The sequence below is a fragment of the Peromyscus eremicus genome, chromosome 16_21 (genome assembly GCF_949786415.1).
Source record: "Peromyscus eremicus chromosome 16_21, PerEre_H2_v1, whole genome shotgun sequence".
In the NCBI taxonomy this organism is placed as follows: domain Eukaryota; kingdom Metazoa; phylum Chordata; class Mammalia; order Rodentia; family Cricetidae; genus Peromyscus; species Peromyscus eremicus.
The window spans coordinates 37,127,642-37,148,249 of record NC_081432.1 but is presented as its reverse complement, the minus strand read 5'-3'; the positions used below and the strand labels follow the sequence as shown (position 1 = coordinate 37,148,249).

Below are 20,608 nucleotides of genomic sequence, written 5' to 3'. Positions count from 1 at the left end.
TCTCAGCACTCATCAGGCTGCGGCAGGAAGACTGCTGGAGCTCACCCCTGGGCTAGGGTAAGAACCAGTCTAAAAACAAGGAGCTGGGAGGTGAAGAATGCCCAGTGAAGGTAGTACACAAGTCTCCGCTTCTTCCACCCTCCAGTCCTAAGACACGCCCTAGAAAAGGACATGGAAAGACAACAAAGACTTGTTCTTTTTTTTTTTTTTGGTTTTTTCAAGACGGTTTCTCTACGTATTTTTTTTTTTTTTAAGATTTACTTATTTATTATGTATACAATGTTCTGCCTGCATTTATGCTTGCAGGCCAGAAGAGGGCACCAGATCTCATTATAGATGGTTGTGAGCCACCATATGGTTGCTGGGAATTGAACTCAGGACCTCTGGAAGAGCAGTCAGTGCTCTTAACCACTGAGCCATCTCTCCAGCCCTTCTCTACATAGTTTTGGTGCCTTTCCTGGATCTCACTCTGTAGACCAGGCTGGCCTCAAACTCACAGAGATCTGCCTGCCTCTGCCTCCTGAGTGCTGGGATTAAAGGTGTGTGCCACCACCGCCTGGCACGACTTGTTTCATTTTAACTGTATCAATTGGCCTCAGATTCACTATGTAGCTGAACTGGCCTTTAACTCCCGATTCTTCTGCTTCTGCCTCCTGACTGCAGGGATTACAGGCATTTGCTGGCTTACTCAGATATCATTCCCTTTATAGGTGAGGAAAAGGTATGTGTGGTCTGTTCTGGTCTGAGATGGAAGACTAAGAAGGATCTAAGGATCAAAAGGCGTGGAGGAGGTCCCTCTTGCTACAGATGCACAAGTAAGCTCAAGGTTAGAATCCACTTATCCTCCTCTAAGTCATTTCGGGGTCAAAGGGCAGCCTTAGGATATGCAATTGTCTGTTAGGATGAACAATGAGGGATCCTACATACTGACTTGAGGCCTAGAGAGAGCTCCACTCAAACAACTGCTCTTGGCCCAATGGGAAAACTGAAAAGAGCCATATTTTCCTCACTTCCTAGGCTGGTCTCCATTTCGGGTCTTCTATCTCAGAACCCAGGACAGACATCAGCCCACACCTCTTCCTCAAGGGGTAGTGACATAAGGGAGTGGCAGCTGGGTGTGGCAGTAAATGCCTGTAATCCCAGCATTCAGGAGGCAAAAGCAGGAGAATCAGGAGTTAAAAGCCAGTTCAGCTACACAGCAAATCCGAGGTCTGCCTAGACTACACGAAACCTGCTTTTGTTTTGATGTTTCTTAGGAATTAAAGTAACTAGGCCTCAGCATCTGACAGCAGCAAAATAATCTCAAGCACCTACCACTCTTTCTAGTCTGTCTCCACTACACAGGCAATTCCCAAAGCATGCAAAATCAAATGAAAACAAGCTGAAACAATGCAAAGTTTTTTTTTTTTAATTATTTTTGATAACGAAAGATCAGAACCATCACTATGGCTCACTTCTATGAATTCATCCATCCCCAAATTATTACTGCAATACAACCAAAGGTGGACAAGTCTCTGCCCCTGTGACCTCTTCTCAAAGCCACAGACAACTTCATGGGGGCATTTACAATACATCTGTTGCTCGAGAATTTAAAGCCTTCCTGATCCTTCTACATACTCCATAAGAGTATTACCTTCTGAGGCTATGCCCTCAAGTCTGACACAAGACGGGTAGGGTAAAGCGTGTTTCCACTTCTGACAGTGTGGTTTGAGATGGGCTCTGGGGAATGTGATCCACAGACTCCAGGCACTTCCTTGGTGGTCAGTCCCTCAAGGTGAAGATCAGTATGTTGTAGTTCCCCTTCCTCAGTTTTGCAGCTCTTCAAGGTACATAGGCCATGCCTCAGAAGTCACCCATGGGATGTACACAGATTCACCACCAAAGCAGGGTACAAGTTTTCTTTGGTTCCAGAACACAGGGGCAGCATCTCTCAGGAGCAGCCCCTCCAGTGTTGTTGAAGCTGTTCTCCTAAGTCACAAAGGGTTGTTCAGGGCCCTCTGCCAACCTAAGTGATCCCTCCAAGTTTCACAGAGCCCCACAGTCTTATCCTCTCTCTTTTGGTGGTTATATGCTCTGAACTATGAAGCTCTCAAAGCCTCAGCACTAGAGGCCTCTTCCAGATTTCATACCTTCTCAAACTCACTGAAGGCCTTCTGAATTTCAGAATACAGCCCCACGGTCAAGCAAGCACTGTGAGGGCAGCTCCATAGCCAAGGCCAGGGCGGAGCTTGGAGAGCACCCTCTACTCCTATCACATGTCTCTGACCTGACTTGCCTGAGGCTCCTCAACACTAGTTTCCACTCAGATTACAGTGAGAGGCTTTGGTGTAGCTGTGTATGGCCCTATCACCGAAATCACACTTGAGTTCCCTTATTTCTCATCTTGACGGAAACTTTCTAAGTATGAAAAGGAAAGGAGCCTGCTCTGGAACACAAATTCAGAGCTGAACTCCAAGCTCCATCTGCACAGTATCCTAGGAGATGAGGCTCAGCTCCATCTTCAGTGTCCACATCACCAGGGACCATGATCTGCAAGGCTCAGGCTGGCACCAGAGCCTCACACAGTAGTCACTACAACCTCCCTTCTTCTAACAGAAAGACAAAGTTCCAAGGAAAAGGGACCAACTCTGAAGCACAGCCTTCACTGTCTACCGCTCCAACTCCTAGACCAGCAGCATGGGAGCCGGTCAACCTGCTTTGTCACCAGGCACCAGAGAGAACTCTGACTCGGCTGACACTCCACTTCTCTAGCTAATCTTAGGTCCTCAAGTGTCATGCAGAGTCCCAAGCCCGAACTGTCAGCAGCACAGGGTCTGTGGGTGTGTCTTGCCACCCACTTGCTCTGGCTGCTCCATCCCTCATCTTCAGTCTTTTTGGACCTACAGGCTCTCTGGTACAGACAGTGCACAAACCGCGGTGAAGAAGAAAAGGGCCTGCTAACAACCGTTCCTCACTGCCCCAGCAGCTGAAGGGCTCAAAGCTGACAGCCCAATTCTCCCTGCCTTCGTCATGAACTGCAGTGAGCAGCTCTATACTGACACTGGGGTCAAATGACATTAGTGTTGGGGTAGAAATGCCAATAATCCACACACGGCCAGTCCTGCTGGGGATTCCAGGAACCAACCTGCTGGCCCTGGACAACACTCCCCTTGCTGGCACTGTATCACCTGGCCTAATGCCCTCTCAAGACCCAGAGGCCCAACCCTAAAGACAGCTGGTAGAAGGTGGAAACGACTGTCTTTAGGATGTCTTCAGACACTCAGACGGCTCAGCAGGACCACACGGTTCACCTTGAGGCAGCTGTCACCAACCTGGTAAGGAGGACATATTGCTGGCATATTCAGGGTGCTGGAGGCAGGCGCTGTGGGCAGAAGGGTGAAAAAGGGTTAAAGCTTGGTCAGGCTAGACCCCTCCTCTGACTCACTCATCTCACTCCTGAGAACTTAATCCAATGTAATAATCAACAGGAAAGCAGCCCTCTGGTGTGATGTACTTAACAGAAGGTGGGTTCTGGAGTCAGGCTCACCTGGCCACTCCTTAGGGTAAGGGGCTCACTAGCTCACAGGCTCCGAGCTTTCTTTTCCTCACCTGTGCACACAGATGGCAGCACCTGCTTCCTAGGATTACGTGAGATAACTGCACGAAGCATCAATAGTATAATCCATGCTCAACCACAATGATCAGTTAGTTCTTAGCCTTTATCACACCCAAGGACAGGAGAGGAACGCACAGAAAAGGAAACAGGTGAGTGACTAGACAGAACCAAAGGGAAATTCCCACGACCATTCTGACAGTATCATTTTTAATTTTTAGGTCCTGGGAATTTTGGAGGCACGAAGGGTAGCAGACTGTTGAGGCCTGCAGCCTGGGAAGAGGGATGGCATCTTTTCAACAAGTCTACCATGTTTCCCTATTTCACACTTTCAGAAACCTCAGGACCACAGTGAAAAGGAAGAACATGGAAGGGGAAGGATGAAGAAGGGTTGATAAACTGACAGAGGATCCAGGACAAGGCTCCACACAGGAGGAAGTCATTGTCCTGATTTTAAGCGTAATTGGGCAGGGACTCCTGCAAGGCTGCAGTGAGGCCAACTGCCACGGGCAACAGCTGGAGGAGGGCCTCCCAGCCTGCCACCATCATGGTGTGGTCAGAAGGACACAGAGATTACAGTCTAAACAAGGAATCCATTCTCAGAACTATGATGTATACTACAACATAGTCTTCTTCCATTTGCAGCCCTGAGTTATCAGGACACACAATAGCTCATTCCCATTAAGGAAACATGATGGAAGCACTATTTAGTCCAGAAACCAGGTAATTAAATGCTTTCATGGATACAATAAAAGTTAGCTGGTACTTACACTCTTTAAAATCCATTCTTTGCACGAGTACTATACTAAGAAATCTTAAAATTAAAAAGAGAAGGAGGAGGACAATGACAAAAACTACTTAAGATAGGTTCCCACTGGCCCAGGTCAGCTGAGGATGACCTTCTGAGTCTCCTGACTCTATCTCCTGGATGCTGGTATTATAGGCATGCACCACCTTGCCTGACTTATTTGGTGTATTTAGGGCTTCATGCATGCTGGGCAAACACCTGACCATCCCCACCCAAAAAGAACTGTTTTTTCATTAAATGAGCCAGACATGATAGTTCCAGCCTTTAATTCCAACACTTAGAAGGCAGGTTGATGTCTCTGAGTTTGAGGCCAACCTAATCTACATAGCGCGTTCCAGGCCAGCCACAGCCACATACAGTAAAACAACAAAACCAAAATTAGGTAAAATACCGTTATCACATATAAAAAGTTACACAAATAAATGCTAGGCATGAGGACAAAAACCCCAGTACTTAGGAGGATGAGGAAGAATGCTAAAATAGAGACCAGTCTGAGCTACATATGTGAGAGCATGTCTCAGAAACAACGAGCCGGGCAGTGGTGGCACAAGCCTTTAATCCCAGCACTCGGGAGGCAGAGGCAGGCGGATCTCTATGAGTTTGAGGACAGCCTGGTCTACAGAGCAAGATCTAGGAAAGGCTCCAAAGCTACACAGAGAAACCCTGTCTCAAAAAAAAAAAAAAAAAAAAGACACAAGATAGAATAATTCTGAGAGAACCTCAACTGAGGAAATGCCCCGAGAGTAGCCTGAAAGGAGAACAAATTGAGAAGAGAAGAGCCTACTATTGGAAAGGGGAGTGTATCCTTTCCACTGGCTTCTACTTCACTTGAGAGTCCATTTACTACTGTTAGTCTAGAGTTTCTTCTGTGTGTGTACTGTTGCTGACTAGTTTTGTAAAAGAGCATTTCAGTCCTTGTAGAGTACAATAGAAAGAGTTTTGGGGTTTTTGTTGTTGTTTTGTTGTTGTTATACACTGCATCAAACAGTACAGAAGTGTTCTTTCTGTTCCTTGGTGCTTTGATGGACATGACCTTCAGGGCCTGTTCTGAGGCAATGAAGACAAGGTCTGAGAATCGGCCTCTACTCACCAGTTCTGAATGAGGAAATCAAGAGTGGAGGAGAGAAGGAAGAGGCAAACACACAAAAACATTATACCCAGCCATGGCCATCCTTGACTATTCACAAACTCAATCCTCACAACAGCTAGGAGTTTTATAGATAAGGAGACTCAGAGAGGTCCTGCCTTGCTCAACGTGAAAAAGCTATAAACCTCGGGGTTCAAATTTGAATCTGGTCTGTCAACCAAATTTAGTACAATGGCAGCTTTGGTCAACCCTTTGGCTGGCCCCAAATTTACCTAGAACTGGAGCTCACTTCCTGGGTCCATCTAAGCCAACTCACCTGTGAGCTAGAGGGCAGCATCTGGGAGGTGGGCTCCTCGGATGGTGCTGCTCCTGAGCCTATAGGGCTTAGCGTGGTGATTCTGCTGGGCTGGCCACGGAGTGTCAGAGTAATGGTGGTGGGGACCTTTAAGCCTAAGTAAGAGACAGACATAGATACGGAAGACAGAGGATTCATAGCCTCTTTCAGGTAACAGTTTCTTCCCATAAAAAACATCCTCTTGGTTTCCTTCCTGGGTGGGTAGGTCTACCCCTATCAGTCAATTTGAAAGGCAACAGGAAACTTCCTGTGTTCTCTAGACCTCTGCGGGGGCTGGGCTCCACAGAGCTGAATCTAAGAATCAAGGCCAGGACCATGTGGTGCTGGGTTTACACCTTGCCTACGGCTAGTGAAGTGCTATGGAAAAGCCCAGATCTGCAAGTCCCCATTATTTTCATGAGACTCACCTGATGCTTGGTTAGAAATCTGAGCTAAACCAGGTAGGCTGCTTGCCAACTTAGCGAGGCCCCCATTGGTCAGCAGCTGGTGGATAGCAGTGGGCTTCCCACCAGGAGTGGCACCCAAGGAGGACAGAGTGGTGGCCACAGGAATGGTACGGACGATGGTGCTTGTGCCTGTGGTGATGGCACCCAGGTTCTGCATGGGGGTTGGCAATTTCACACTGGCGGCCTATTGGACACATAACAAGATGATTAGAAGTTACCACCCACCAGAACATTAGAGCCTGGAGAGCCCACAGCTACTATTAAAAGCTAACACACATAGTGTCCACCACATGTTAAGGTGCTCTTCCAGGCATTTTGCATATATCATCTTTAATTATCACAAATACATGAGCGAGCTAATATCATTACCTTATTTTATAGATAAAGAAATAAGACAGAGAAGTTAAGAATCTCACCCAAGGCCATACAGTAAGTCACAGATTATAACATGTGGTAGTTTTTTGGCTACATATTTAGAAGGTTCTTTGTTCTTAACCTACTGACCCCAGACATAATCTCCCTGACAAAATTAGGAGTCCTAATCCCGCACTGCCAAACACAGCAGATGATATACCTGTGGGGCTGGCCCTGGAGAGGGACTTCCTGGGAGGAGACCAGAGGTCTTGGTGCTAATATCCTGTAAGCTGAAGCTGAGGCCTTGGAGGAGGCTGCTGGCCGAAGTAGCCCCTAGGAGAGGACACAGCAAGTAGCAGCAGAGGTCAGTCACTCAAGCAGGCACCCTTTCACCCTGACCAACAACTTCAACTTGCCCTAACACAAGGAGAGGTGCTACGCCAGCCTTGGATTTGTGCTGCAATTCAAGTTGTTCTAAATCTTGCTCAAAATGCATCATTAGGAAAACCAGATAACTTAAATCCCAATTTTTTTTTTAAAGACAAGGTTTCTCGTGAAACAGCCCTGGCTGTCCTGGAACTCACTCTGTAGACCAGGCTAGCCTTGAACTGACAGAGATCTGCCTGCTTCTGCCTCCTGAGTGCTGGGATTAAAGGTGTGTGCCACTACTGCCCGGCAAATCACACTTTAGAAACCTAAATCCCCTCTATTTCTAGATAAGAAGAAAGACTTTTGAAGCCAAGTGGATTCAGATACCTGACTGCATTACACACGATCCAACATTCTCAAAGTAAAAAATCTGCTTAATGGAAAGATAATTTAGCAATGCTCTAAGTTATGGGATCAGGTGACCAGCCCTTCCATAAGGCTGGGGTCAGAAAAAACTAGGAAAAACATACCTCATTTTGCTAATATCCAGTTTAGCAACACCTCTCTTGATTCAGTCAGAGGTATTAAAAAGGAGAATCACAATACAGGCATCGCCCATCCTCACAGTAGAGGACACAGCCCCTTTAGATATTAAAGACAAGGAATTTCCCTCATCCAAGCTAATTCTGGTCTTGTTAGCTTCTGCAATCACTGGAGAGCAGAGATATTCCCTCGAGTTCCAGTTCCAGAGCTCCTGGTCTAAGATCACCCTCCAGCGGCAGATCTAAGATTGCTGGTGGACAGTGTGATGGGTTACAAGATACCTGGAAGAGAGCTGCCAGGAGAAGTGGCCACCAAGCGGCTCTGCAGTGTGTGGATGGCATTGGGTGTGGCACTGCTGGAAGCCACAGATGGGGCTGCGCTGGCTATAACTCCACCTTCAGAAGAACTTGACCTTGAAAAAAGAAAAGGAGCCCTATCATCCAAAGGGCAGCAGCCCACAGCCACAGAGGGAGTGATCAGAACCAAGTCCGGCAAGGAAGAATTTTCTCTTTCTTTGTTTCAGCTTCTAAGCCCCAAATTTATCCTTCTAAAGGTTAGGCCTAAATTAAAGAACTGAGGTCTTTTTTTTTTTTTTTTTTTTTTGGTTTTTCGAGACAGGGTTTCTCTGTGTAGCTTTGCTCCTTTCCTGGGACTCACTTGGTAGTCCAGGCTGGCCTCGAACTCACGGAGATCCGCCTGGCTCTGCCTCCCGAGTGCTGGGATTAAAGGCGTGCGCCACCACCGCCCGGCAAGAACTGAGGTCTTAATAAAGTCAGTGGATGCTCTGCAATCTCATAAGGACAAATGAACTCTAAACTGACAGAAATGAAGGAAAGCACCCAGTGAGAAAGAAGTCTCATGCTCCTAACTGACAGACTCCAGAATCTCTCAACTTCCCCCAACACAAACAAACCAGAAACTGAGTGAAGGGAAAGGAGGGACTAGGAAAGGCCAAAGGCATACTCACTTGGCTGAGGTGAGAAGTCCAGTGAGTTCCTTGGCTCCCGAGGAAGTTCCCAGCGTCATGGTGATGGGTTTCCCCCCAGGGGCTGCAAAACAAACCCCCAGACCAAAGGCCAGTCCTAATTTGCCACTACAACCAAGGTGAAATTTAAGACTGGAAAGAGAAAAAAGAACAGCTATGCTATTACAGGAGAGCCGAGGTTCCTCCTTACTTCCATCTTTTAAGCTTTCTGGAGTATCTCATTACCTTAGCTGAAAACCAGAAAGGGACAAAATATCAAGTGTTCTAAATGGTCCCACAACTATTTATATTGTCTCCCTTGTTGAGACAAGGTGACCTCAGACCATCTGTCTGTCCCAGGTGTCCTTGACACTGACAGAGCCTGGGCTGTCTCAGAAAGCTGGTCAGCCTTTACCAAACACTCCATAAAAGACTCACCTTCAGGTGTTCCACCTTGAGAAAGAACACAAGGCCCTCCAGCTGTGTCCCCCTGGGAGATCAGGGACACTTTGATCTTTGGTCGCTTGGAGGGCTTTGCGCCAGGAAGAGGACTGGAAGGATGGTGCCGCTTCAGCTGGACCCTAAGCTCCTCTTTCTCTGCCTCCTCCATGGGTTCTGATGAAATGGGAACTAAGAAACGGAGCTGAGGTAAGATCTTCCGTAAGCTTATAAATACCATAGGTTAAAGCCAGCCAGAAGCAGCCATGTGGGGACACACAGGAGAAATACCCCAGGAACTAGCTACACCTCATATTTCTATCTCAGCTCCCACCCATTGTGGACTCAACTTGGAGCACCTCAGAGATAGCTCTAGTCCATTCAGCTGCCCTGGACTTGCTGGCTCTCAGGAACTACTGGGTGAGGCAGCATCTCAGATGCTGCCCAAATATAACAGGGCAGAAGTGACCAATGTCACAACCAGGTCTGGGGATATGGGCTTCCATGAACTCCAACAGATCATTGTGTACAAAGGCAAGCCTTCTGGATTTGCTGATCTTTAGGCTTTCTCAGTTCTACTCTTTATACTCAAAAGTCTCCTCCCTTTAGTCCCTCTTACCACAGGCAAATAGGGGGGTCTAGAGAGGAAGACAGCAGCCCAGTGAATGGGGGGAGGAGTTCCTGGCATGGGGCACAGTGAGGGAATCAATCACCAATTAGATGGACTGCTTAGGGATCAATGTCCTGGCCTAAGACAGAGGAGGAAAGCGAGTGTTTGAAGTGCTGGTATGCTTGCAGCAGTCAGGATGGAAAGAACCACGGCAGGGAGAAAACAGACAAGGAGGTGCAGGCAACAGGCCACAGGCACACAAGAGAAAGACAGACCAAGAAGCATGGCAAAAAAAAACAAAACCACAGTGAGAAAGCAAAAGACACCATGAGAAACCAAGAGAAAGACCCGAGACCGGCAAAGGCATAAGCAAGGGGAGCTGGTGGAAAGAGTCGGGAGACAGAAGAGAGGAAACGAAGAAATGGAGTGGAGAGAGGGGAGAGTGAGAGGCAGGGGAGGAGAGCAGCAAGCCCAGGCGAGCAGGTGAAAGCAATACTCACCAAAGAGACAGGAGGAGGCGCCGGGAGGAAAAGCTTTCCTCACCAGCATGTTTTGTTTCAGAAAAGCAGCAAACTGTGCTGGAATGAATCAGAAAGAATTATAGAATCACAGCCAGCTAGAGAATGAAGGAAGAGTGGGAACGAGGAAAAGATGAAAGTGGTCAGTGGATGCTCTTTCTGAGGGAGCTACACTGATCTGGAACCCGATTTTGCTGTGTACTTGCCACATGGGCCACTGTGTAGCCTTAACAAGCCAGGGCAAGTCAACTCCATGGAGGGGTGACAGGCAGTGGGGGCTCTGTCTGTATTAACTCCTACTCCTCACCCACCCATCAGCTCTGCTAAAGCCGTGGTTTTAGGGCTGCTGCGTCCCATCCTAAACCCAGCTCACCACACAGCCTTCAACATCACCTTAGTATCTCCACTAATCATGCTACCCAGAAATACAACAATCTGCCAGCCCTGCCTTTACCAAATTTCTGAGGGAATCCCACCAGGAACTCTGAAAAAGCTGGGTCACAGGGCATCCGCAGAGCTAGGCACCTAGCCTCTTTCGCTGCCGTCACGCACCCACTCATACTTGTTAGTGGCATTTCATAAGAAGTCTTGGTTTAGGTGGTAACTCTTTGGCTCCATTAAAAGCACAAGGGGGCCGGGCGGTGGTGGCGCACGCCTTTAATCCCAGCACTCGGAAGGCAGAGCCAGGCGGATCTCTGTGAGTTCGAGGCCAGCCTGGGCTACCAAGTGAGTTCCAGGAAAGGTGCAAAGCTACACAGAGAAACCCTGTCTCAAAAAAACCAAAAAAAAAAAAAAAAAGCACAAGGAGAGGTGAGCAGAGGATCATGTCGGGGTAGGGGTGGAAAGGACCGACATAAGGGACAGAGCCACTGATGCTGATTCTTTCTCAACTCACTGAATTTTCCTTTTCTACAGTTCTTCACACAGCCTGTGGATTCCTCCAAACCCTAATGTCAACAATACAAATATTCTCCACCCTCATCTGAAGTGTAACTGCAGAACCCTGACCAAATCTGTAGACAATCCATCACAGAACTCTGAACTCTTCAAGAACAAAACAAAGAAGGGCAAGGGGAGCTGGCCTAGAATCCGAGGAACAATCAGTCACCCCATGTTTATCATCTGGAAAGACTCTGACTACAGAAACGGATGGCAAAATACATACTTCTCCAATCAGTAATTACAAGAAAGGTCAGGCTACTACACACAGTCAGCTTAGCTCAATGTCTCCAGCACACCAACAAACAAGGCTGTGACTATCAAATACAAGGCTAGTCCCACACAGCCTTGGCATTCATTTCAACCTGATTTTGCCTAGAATCCATATGAGAAAGGGTGCCCCTTGCACTGCAGATCTAATGCTTCCCAACTGCCACATGACATCAGCTGCAGGAGACAGAACCCCACTGAGGCTGCGGGGCCAGGAGTCTGTACCTTGGGCTTGTTTGTGGGTCAGTAGAGCTTCTGTCCTCTGCACATGTCTTTTCAGCAGCTGGGAAGCCCCAATCTGACTGGACTTCTGAGCAGAGGTCACCGTGGTCACTTTGGTCTTAGGACTAGAGGTGGGGCTGCTGGACACACTGGAGAGATCCTGGGTAGAGAAGGTCCAAAGAGGTTTGCATCCAACCATCACTTGGCTCCCTGGATCTCCACAAGGGAATAACCAATTATGCATCTTCACACCTCAACAAAGGTGCTCCCTCCCTGCCCACACTACCTCTGAGCCCGAGGGGGAGGTGGGGAGTTTGGCAGCTGGGGAAGCAGGCCGACTGCCTCGCTCAGGAATTTCAAAGGCCAAGTCTCTTCGGGCCAAATCTCGGGGCTTCTTCTTCTTCTCAGCGTCCTGATCCCGAGGCTCAGAACCCACATGCCCCTCAGCACGAGTGAGCACTCCAGTCAGGAAGTCCACAATCTCATCCTAGTGTGAAAACGAGGTAAGGTCTAAGTCCTTCTCTGGAGAATAGGACCCTCCTAGATAAAATCAAGGTAAATAGAACTCTACTCCCAAATGATGGTTCTTCCCACTCACAAGGCCACATGAAGGCCACGCTCCTTAGCTGCTATGCTTGGCGAAGCCCAGCAGGTGCCCATGTGAAAGCAGCTCTGGGCACACTGCACCCCGAGATGCCTCACCCGTATCCCTATCCCAGTTCTCCTCTCCTCTGCTGTTTCTCCCTCTTCCCCTTTCTTTAACTGTGACTTAGGTATACCACAGAACCCACCTGATACCCTTCATGGTCCAGAGCGACGGAGGCTGCTGCCAGTAAGACTAAACCCAAGGCAAGAGGAAGGAGGCCCCCCCCTTTACAAAGCAAGAGAAAACTGTTTACCTGGATACATCTGTCCACCATGCTTTGAGTCAACCCTTCTGACTTCTTCTTTGCTTTGCTTATTCTAAGAGGCAAAAAAAAAAGAGAAACCGTGAGGCCAGTGAGACAACTGAGCAGGTCAGAGCGCTCGCACTCTGCCACCAGAGTGAAAGGAGAGCGGACGTGAAAGCTGTCGTGTGACCTCCACACACATCCTGGAACACATGTACTTCCATCCCCCCCCCCCCACACACACACACAGACAGAGGAGCGGGGGGCCTGTGAAAAATTCTATCTACAAGAAAGACCCTACCTCAAAATAACAAAAATGTGGTTTCTGACTGAGGCTCTTGGCAAAGGGAAAACCAGGCCCCTAAGTTATACGATGGACAGTAACATTATTAAAACTATATTTAACTTCCAAAATGAATTAAATGAAGCTTAATACAAACAATACCTATGTTCACGCTGATTCTCCAACCTGAAGACCCATAGTTTAAGGACAGAACTAACTCCAAGTTGACCTGATTGTCATTAAAAGCGCTATGGCAATGGGAACATTCACACACACAAAAATCAGTAATAAAAATGTAACTTAAATTTTTTTAGACAGGTGTGGTAACATACACCTTTAATTTCAGCACTCAGGCAGAGGCACACAGTTTTCTGCAAGTTTTAGGCTGACCTGGTCTACCTAAGGAGCTACAGGACAGCTAGGGTTACAATAGAGAGACTCGATCTCAAAATTTTTTTTTAAAGTAAATGTAAAGTGTACTGTAATGAAAGTTTGATGTCAAAGACAAGAGTCTCAAAATATTTTCTCCCAAATGACTGGCAGCTCATCTCTGATCTTACATTAACACCATCAGTTTTCAGATGAGGATAGTGAGTTACAGAAATAAAGCAACTCACCCAAACTTCTACATAAAGGAATTAAGAGAAACTGAAGTTTCCCAATTCTTGGTCCAATGATTTTCAATCTGTGCCAATGTCTCCTCACCACAACACAACTCAACAATACCCAGCATTCCCATCCTTGTCCATTCCCTCCAACAAATCCACACACACACACACACACACACACACACACACACACACTCACACTAAATCTCTTGTGGATCATCTGAATTCTGCAAAAATAATGTGTTTACGTGAAAACAATGCGTTGAACATCGACAATCAAGTAGCAAATGACAAAGGCCAGAAAGACCCTCCAATATGCCGGAGTAGAAACCAGACAGACAGGAGCAGGCATTTGCCTCAACTGTCCAGTTAAAAACAGACATCTGAAACCAGGCGTGATGGAGCACGCCTTTAGTCCCGGCACTTGGGAGGCAGTCAGGCAGATCTCTGTGAGTTCAAGGCCAGCCTGGTCTCCAGAGAGACAGTTCCAGGACAGCCAGAGCTATATATCGAGACTGTCTCAAGAAACAAACAAAAACCCTTATAAGTAAAGGTGTTTTCTAAAACCCCTCCCAAAATTTGGTTTTATTTATACTTCAAAATGTATCCAGTTAGGCTTAACACACGTAATCTATGTTCACACTGATCTTCACTAAGGAAAAAAAATTTTTTTAAATGCCTAGCCCAGGAAAAGTCTGATGACAAAGAATCTCAAAGTACCTTCTCCCCACAAGATGACTCCTAATTACAAAGGGAAAAACAATAATTTCATAGTGGAGAACCCCACAGTAGCTATCTCAACTGCATGATCAAAGTTATTATCAGTGGTGGTTAAGACAAATTGAATCACGTATCCCCAAACAGGATACACTGAACATTTTCAATGCAATCAGTACAGTGTCAAGGTCGCAGAAAACAAACACTAAAGACCAGGCAGAAGGAATGTGTTCAAGGTCATCCTTAGTACATGGTAAATCTGAGCACAGCCTAGGCTGCAAGAAATCCTATCTCAAGAAGAGAGACAGACATTAGGGAGACACTGATGAAATCTAAGTTTGTTACTCAAACCAGACAACAACTATCAAGTTGACATTAGTTTCCTCATTTTGAGAATTCTGGTTTTACAAGAAACTCTAGGTGAACGATAGATGAGATTTCAGATTTCTTGTACTATTTTTGCAGCTTTAAAGTTTTTTTTCGTTTTTTGTTTTTCAAGACAGGGTTTCTCTGTATATCCCTGGCTGTCCTGGAACTCACTCTGTAGACCAGGCTGGTCTCGATCTCAGAGATCCGCCTGCCTATGCCTCCCAAGTCCTGAGATCAAAGGCATGCGCCACCACCGCACAGCTTGTTTTTAAGTTTTTAAGACAGGTTCAAGGGCCAGGCTGGCCTCAAACTGAATCCTTTTGCCTCAGTCTCCTGAACATATACTGGGATTATAGGATGCAACTCTGACTTATTTCTGTCACTGGTCTACCATGACACTGCCATCTTGGACAAGCATTCTTACATTCTAACATGTTCCCTCTCAGCTCTAGAGGAATGTACCCACCTGAGATTATCATCAGCTCCTCCCACCACCACCAAGCTATTTTCTGCTCTAATCTTTTCCCGGAAGTCTTCCATGGCTTCAGGGTGACACTGTAGAGAATTCTGACCAATGACAAAGAGGACTGGAGTCTTCATGTCCAAGAGGGGATCATCCACATCCTAAAAGAGACAAGCAGCAGTTTAGATCTAGCCAATTGGTACTCAGGAAGCACTGACCTTGAGGCTGTTCAGAAAAGTCAGTTGTGAACCTGCAGGAGACCTTGTCCCACCCTGGATGCAGCATGCACTCCATTGTCCCACATTCCTGCTGTTCCCCACTCCCACTGCCACTGCCAAAGACCAACCAGTTTCACCTCGCTCTTACCCCCCGGGGGCCATCCACAGTAAGCAGAGGAAACCCAAGGCAGACAACTGCAGTGACGTACTCCATCACAGACACCTGTAAGTAAGGGCACCATTCATCTTTAAGGCAAGTGAATTCATTGCACCTCAGCCTCCCCAGAATGCAGGTGGGACTGGTTAGTCCAGAGCCACTAGCTGGTTCCAGCCTTTCTTGCTTGTCTTAGCCTTCAGTTTTATCAACCATGGCATGATTAAGTGTACAGAACACAGGCAGTCACCTCCTAGAGAACTGGAGCCCTGATAGGTCCCCACATACACCTGAGCCTGATGGGAGTTGTCATACTTCAGCCCCATCAGCAACCTAGACCAGAGCCCTCCTTACGGACTTTGTTATTGAGAACAAATATAATAATAATAATAAAAAAAAACCCCACAAATGTTGCCAGGCTGGGAGATACAGCTAGCTCAGAGCAGCACACTTACTTCTCATGTGCAAGGCCCTGGGTTCCAGCCCCAGAACACAGAGAAACATCCCCAAACATAGTAAAAACACAAATGCCAACCCTGTCCCTTAAGTGGAGAAATCTCTTATCAGTAGTTTTAAGGGATCGCTCCCACACAGCTGAGAGTTCTGTGTCAGGTTGTTCGCAGTATATCGGATGCTTGCTCTCTCACTACTCTGGATATCACACTTCATTATGCTGGTTGGAAGAAGGGAGCTTTTGAAAGTCAAGGACACTTACACAAGCTGATATATACATGCAGGGAAAAAATGTTCCTTCATATTTATAAAGGAAACCAACTTGAATACAACATCAAATTTAAAACTACTCATTTGTCTCCATTTGAAATGTTGAGAAAGCGCAATATGGTATTTAAGTCTGGAGAAAAGGAAATCTTTTTACATGCTCAAACATATATAAATGAAATATAGTATTTGGATTTTTTTTTTTTTTTTTGGAGGCAGGGTTTCTCTGTGTAGCCCTGGCTGTCCTGGAACTTGCTCTGTAGACCAGGCTGGCCTTGAACTCAAGAGATCCACCTGCCTCTGCCACCCCAAGTGCTGGGGTTAAAAGCGTGAGCTACCACTGCCCAGCTGTAGTTGGAACTTTTCAATAGTTTTGTTTTCTCTTCTAAGAAGTTTGGGCTAGCCCAGAACTCACTATATGCAGCCCAATCTAGCCCCAAACTCATGGTAATCTTTCCGCCTCAGCCTACCTAGTGCTAAATAATATTATAAGCATGTGTCATCATACTTTGAAACTTTCTTCAAAATAATCTGGAGCACAGAGAAAGTGGGCAGGAATAAGTCAAAAGTAAGCCTGGCTATGAGTTGATCACTGGTAAAGCTAGATGAGGAGATCAAGGAATTTATTTACTACTCTATTCTTGCTATAGTAACATTTCCTTAGTAACATTTAAAAACTCAGACTGTCTCCCACGATGTAAATGCAGTTCCCACACAAAGTATCTATCACGAGGACAAAGAAGAATTCAAAATAGTAATAGCAGCAAGCACTGTTTCCATGACCACCTTTAAGTTTTCAGTGACCTCCAAATAGAACAATTTACTTACATGACAGGCCACCAAGGCTCCTGTATTCCATCCAATCAAGATGATGGGTTTGTGTGGGAAATGGCTGTGAATCTTTGTGGCAAGAGAAAGAAGACAGTAAACAGGAGACAGTGATGGGCACAGAACAATCCCACACCACTGGTGTACTTCCGTCAACTAAATCAACCCGGGAACTCTCACCTCCAGCACTTTGCTTCTCACGGCGCCAATCATGTGCTCAAGGCACTGCAGAACTCCTACCCCACTACCATTGTTCAGCAGATGGGTGGCTACAGGGATGACCTAAAGGGAAGAAAGAGCATCCATGCCAGCAGTGCCAAGTTTCAAACCTCAATTCTGCTTAACTTATCCCAAATCTCTTAGACAGCTGACACTTAAATGCCAAAATTAGAGTTAAGGGGATGAACCACATTTGAGTTCAACAAACTTGACCTCCTCCCTCCCACACATCCTTCTTTAATCCTCCAAGACTACATTCCTACCCAGAATTCCTCTTGTCGTTACAATTACCTTGCCTAAGCAGGAAAGCTGTGACTGCCAGAAGCGGTGGCGGCGTGAGGCAGGGAACACAGAGCTGGAGGGACCAGAGGAAGCGATGAGAATCAAAGGAGAGCCAGGGAGTTTGCTCTGAGGAGACAGAATCCCGTCCAAGAACCACTGAGTAAGAGGTACTCATCTAGGAACTCTCAACAACTACATCCCACGGTCTTTACAGCAACCACCAGCCCTTTGCTTATGGCTAGACAGACGGCTCAGCAGTTAAGAGCATACTCTGCTCTTCCAGGGAAGCAGAGTTCAGTTCCCAGCACCCATGTCAAGTGCCTGTAACTCAGTTCCCTCTTCTGACCCCCACGAGTACCTGCACTCAAGAGCAAATACCCACTTTAAAGAGAAATGAATCTTTAAGGAGAACCCAAGCTATTAATGTTCTAGAAAGTTAAGCCACTTATCTTCCCTTGCCAAGCCTCTAAGACTCAGTCTGGCCGGGCAGTGGTGGCACACACCTTTAATCCCAGCACTGGGGAGGCAGAGCCAGGAGGATCTCTGTGAGTTCGAGGCCAGCCTGGTCTGCAGAGCGAGATCCAGGAGAGGCACCAAAACTACACAGAGAAACCCTGTCTCGAGAGAAAAACAAAAAGACTCAGTCTGACCATTGTATGTGCCGGTTAAGGCTGAACTCCACTTACTGGCTTGTTATGAGAAAGCACACCAACGGCTGGGTCCCAGGGCCTCTTGAGGAGGAGTGACAAGGCCTCGGCTCCTGCAGCCCCAGTCTTCGTGTTGGATGACACAAGCATCCGGTCGATCAAAGTTGGGATCTACAAAGAAGGATAAACAAAGATGCTTCCAGTGGCAAGTGAGAAACCTTCCCTCCAGAAGCAATGTGCTTCAGCACAGAAGCCCACTGAGCTCTTAGCTCTTATGCATGTCAAATCAGTGCACAGCCAAAGTACACTCCCACTGTGAAAGGAAAGCAGAGCTGATCCTCTGGTAGGCAATCTGGTAAGCTGCACCAATGGACTGAAGTTTATTTTATTCCACCATCCCTTTCCCAGATGACTGTACTTTGTGTACTTTTTCCTATCAAAAGACACACAGAAGTCATGGTGACTCATTCCTATGTGATCCCAGCACTTGGGAGGTGGATGGAAGAGTATCAAAAATTCAAGGTCAACCCTCAGCTACACAGGGGACAGCCTGGGATACATTAGACCTTGTCCCAAAAAATAAACATTTACACTATCTTCTGGATATAGCCTTCAAGTTGAGACAAGTATAATGAAACCTGTTATTGTTCCCCCAAAATATATCCTACTATACTGTGTATATTGTGATTTATATCATATCCTGTTTTTAACTATCCCCCTAAAAAGTGACCTCACCAATATATAAATATAGGTTTCAGATATGCTGATGCTTTCTTATACTGCAAAGAAATATCTTCACAAATCCCACAATACCCACAGAGAAGTCAAAACAATCTCAAAGAAAGCAAGTAAAGATTTTTAAGTGTTAAAGGTTCTTTCAGAGGCATTTTAAAAGGGTTTCCAGAGACTAGAGAATATGGTTTGAGGTAGGCATAAAACTCCAAAGGCCGCAGGCCAAGATGAGCTATTCCTAACTCAGGAGAGGAAGAGATGAAGGAAAGGAGAGAGGGAGGAGGAGAGGGAGAGAGAGAGACATGCAGACATGCAGAGACAGACAAGACTGATTAGAAGCTGGGAGTAACTCTTACCTAGGATTTGCAAGGCCCTGGGTTTGATCCACAACACACAAAATAATTAATTAAAATAAAATGGACAGTGCACTGTGGTATGTTACGTGAAATCCTTCATCTTTCCTCCATGTAAATATGCTTCAGATAAGTAAATTTAATAAGATTTGAAATCTGGGCTCAACACTCAGGAAGCTGAGGTAGGAGAATATCCAATTCAAGGCCAGCAATGGGAAACCCTGTCTCAAAAAATAAGAAAATAAACAACATAGGGAGAAGAGATACTAAAAAGGATCTCCACAGGAGATTATTAATTAATATTATATTATATTACTATAATATAATTATATTAATTATTATAATTATATTAATTAATTAATTTATTATTATTAATCTCTGGACTGCCTCAGTTAACTCAGAAGCTAATGTTTATATAACAGCTGCTGTCACAGAGCACCAAGCTAACGCTGCAGAGGGATTTAACTCAAAGGGTGAGAAAGACAAACCAATGGGGGCGGGGTCAGTGCTAACTGCCATGGGAGGCAAAGAAGCCCTACACTGGTGATTCCAGCTATCCAACAGAGCAGGGCAGTCAACAGGAAATGCACATCCGAAGCAGCAGCAGCAGCAGCAGCACATACAGTGAAGCAGGCTTAGGCTAGGCACGACTCCAACATGAGATGAGTTATCAACCAGACACACAGACGGGCACAGTAGCCCATTCCTGGAACCTCTGAACTTGGGAAGCAGAAGGAGGAGGATTAAAGCAGGTTCAAAGCCTGTCTGGTCTACATAGCAGGTTCCAGGCCAGACAGGTTAACCAGTGAGACAAAAAGCAAGGATGTGTGGTGTTTATTCCAGACCCAGGTAGACTTAAGTAACAGATTCCAGCAAGAAGTAGGAGTATACATGAAAAGGGTTAAAGCCAAACTGCAAAGGATCACCAACCCAAACTGGCCATTCTTTATAAGCCCTCTCTGATCATGAGCCACAACACTGTGAACACTGAGCTTACACTTCTAAAGCTTTCTCAGGCAACAGAGTTTACCTATGAAAAACTGGAAAGCCTGAGGCTCACTGTCAACATGAAATAAGTCATCAGTAACTGACTTCCACTTAAGAGCTAGAAGACCAAGCTTCCCCAGCCCTTCTAGTTCTGCCTTCATTCTGTCTCACCACAATTAAGACCCTGAGCTTGCTGTCCCTTCTCTGCTCTCTTCATAATGAAGCTAAAGGTGAAAATAGCTGGGCTAAGAGCATAACCTGAGTCAGTTACTGCCTAACACCCAACAAGTATTTTAAAGCAAAATAACCCCATATTCAATAGCTGTAAGTAGAGAACCGCCATGCAGATCACAGGCCAGGCCAGACAGTACCTTATACTCAATGTGCTCACTGATTGGTGTACCAGGCAGACTCGTGTCGTGACATTCCAGCTAACCCATACTGGACCTCAGTAGTATGTCCAGGTAGCACTGGCACCCACTGTGCACACTTAAGAGTCCACAATAGGCATCTATCATGCTCAAAACATCTATCACCTCATTCACACTGGACAAGACCCACTAGTATTTTAAACGAGAAGTAGTGTGAACTTGTCTCTTCAAGCAAGAGGAATCACATCTGAA

At 46.3% G+C, this 20,608-nt stretch overlaps 1 protein-coding gene across 6 annotated transcripts in view; it reads right to left on the bottom strand.

Annotated features, from left to right (window-relative positions):
- Positions 1–1,403: 1,403 nt before the first annotated feature.
- The window catches only part of Kansl3 (KAT8 regulatory NSL complex subunit 3), a 39,256-nt gene continuing 20,051 nt past the window's right edge, over positions 1,404–20,608 (bottom strand). For 4 of the 6 annotated variants that reach the window (XM_059281508.1, XM_059281507.1, XM_059281512.1 and 1 more), the window contains 17 exons: positions 17,953–18,084; positions 17,276–17,392; positions 16,946–17,047; positions 16,766–16,837; positions 15,212–15,286; positions 14,849–15,006; positions 12,415–12,478; positions 11,802–12,002; positions 11,519–11,675; positions 10,067–10,144; positions 8,957–9,148; positions 8,522–8,603; positions 7,836–7,966; positions 6,863–6,975; positions 6,250–6,472; positions 5,804–5,937; positions 1,404–3,361 (listed from right to left, as the gene is read on the bottom strand). In XM_059281508.1, the coding sequence (XP_059137491.1) occupies positions 3,341–3,361; positions 5,804–5,937; positions 6,250–6,472; positions 6,863–6,975; positions 7,836–7,966; positions 8,522–8,603; positions 8,957–9,148; positions 10,067–10,144; positions 11,519–11,675; positions 11,802–12,002; positions 12,415–12,478; positions 14,849–15,006; positions 15,212–15,286; positions 16,766–16,837; positions 16,946–17,047; positions 17,276–17,392; positions 17,953–18,084 (2,052 nt within the window). In that variant the 3' untranslated portion in view covers positions 1,404–3,340. The remainder of the gene's footprint in view (positions 3,362–5,803; positions 5,938–6,249; positions 6,473–6,862; positions 6,976–7,835; positions 7,967–8,521; positions 8,604–8,956; positions 9,149–10,066; positions 10,145–11,518; positions 11,676–11,801; positions 12,003–12,414; positions 12,479–14,848; positions 15,007–15,211; positions 15,287–16,765; positions 16,838–16,945; positions 17,048–17,275; positions 17,393–17,952; positions 18,085–20,608) is intronic. The other 2 variants (XM_059281509.1, XM_059281510.1) reach the window with 2 other exon arrangements.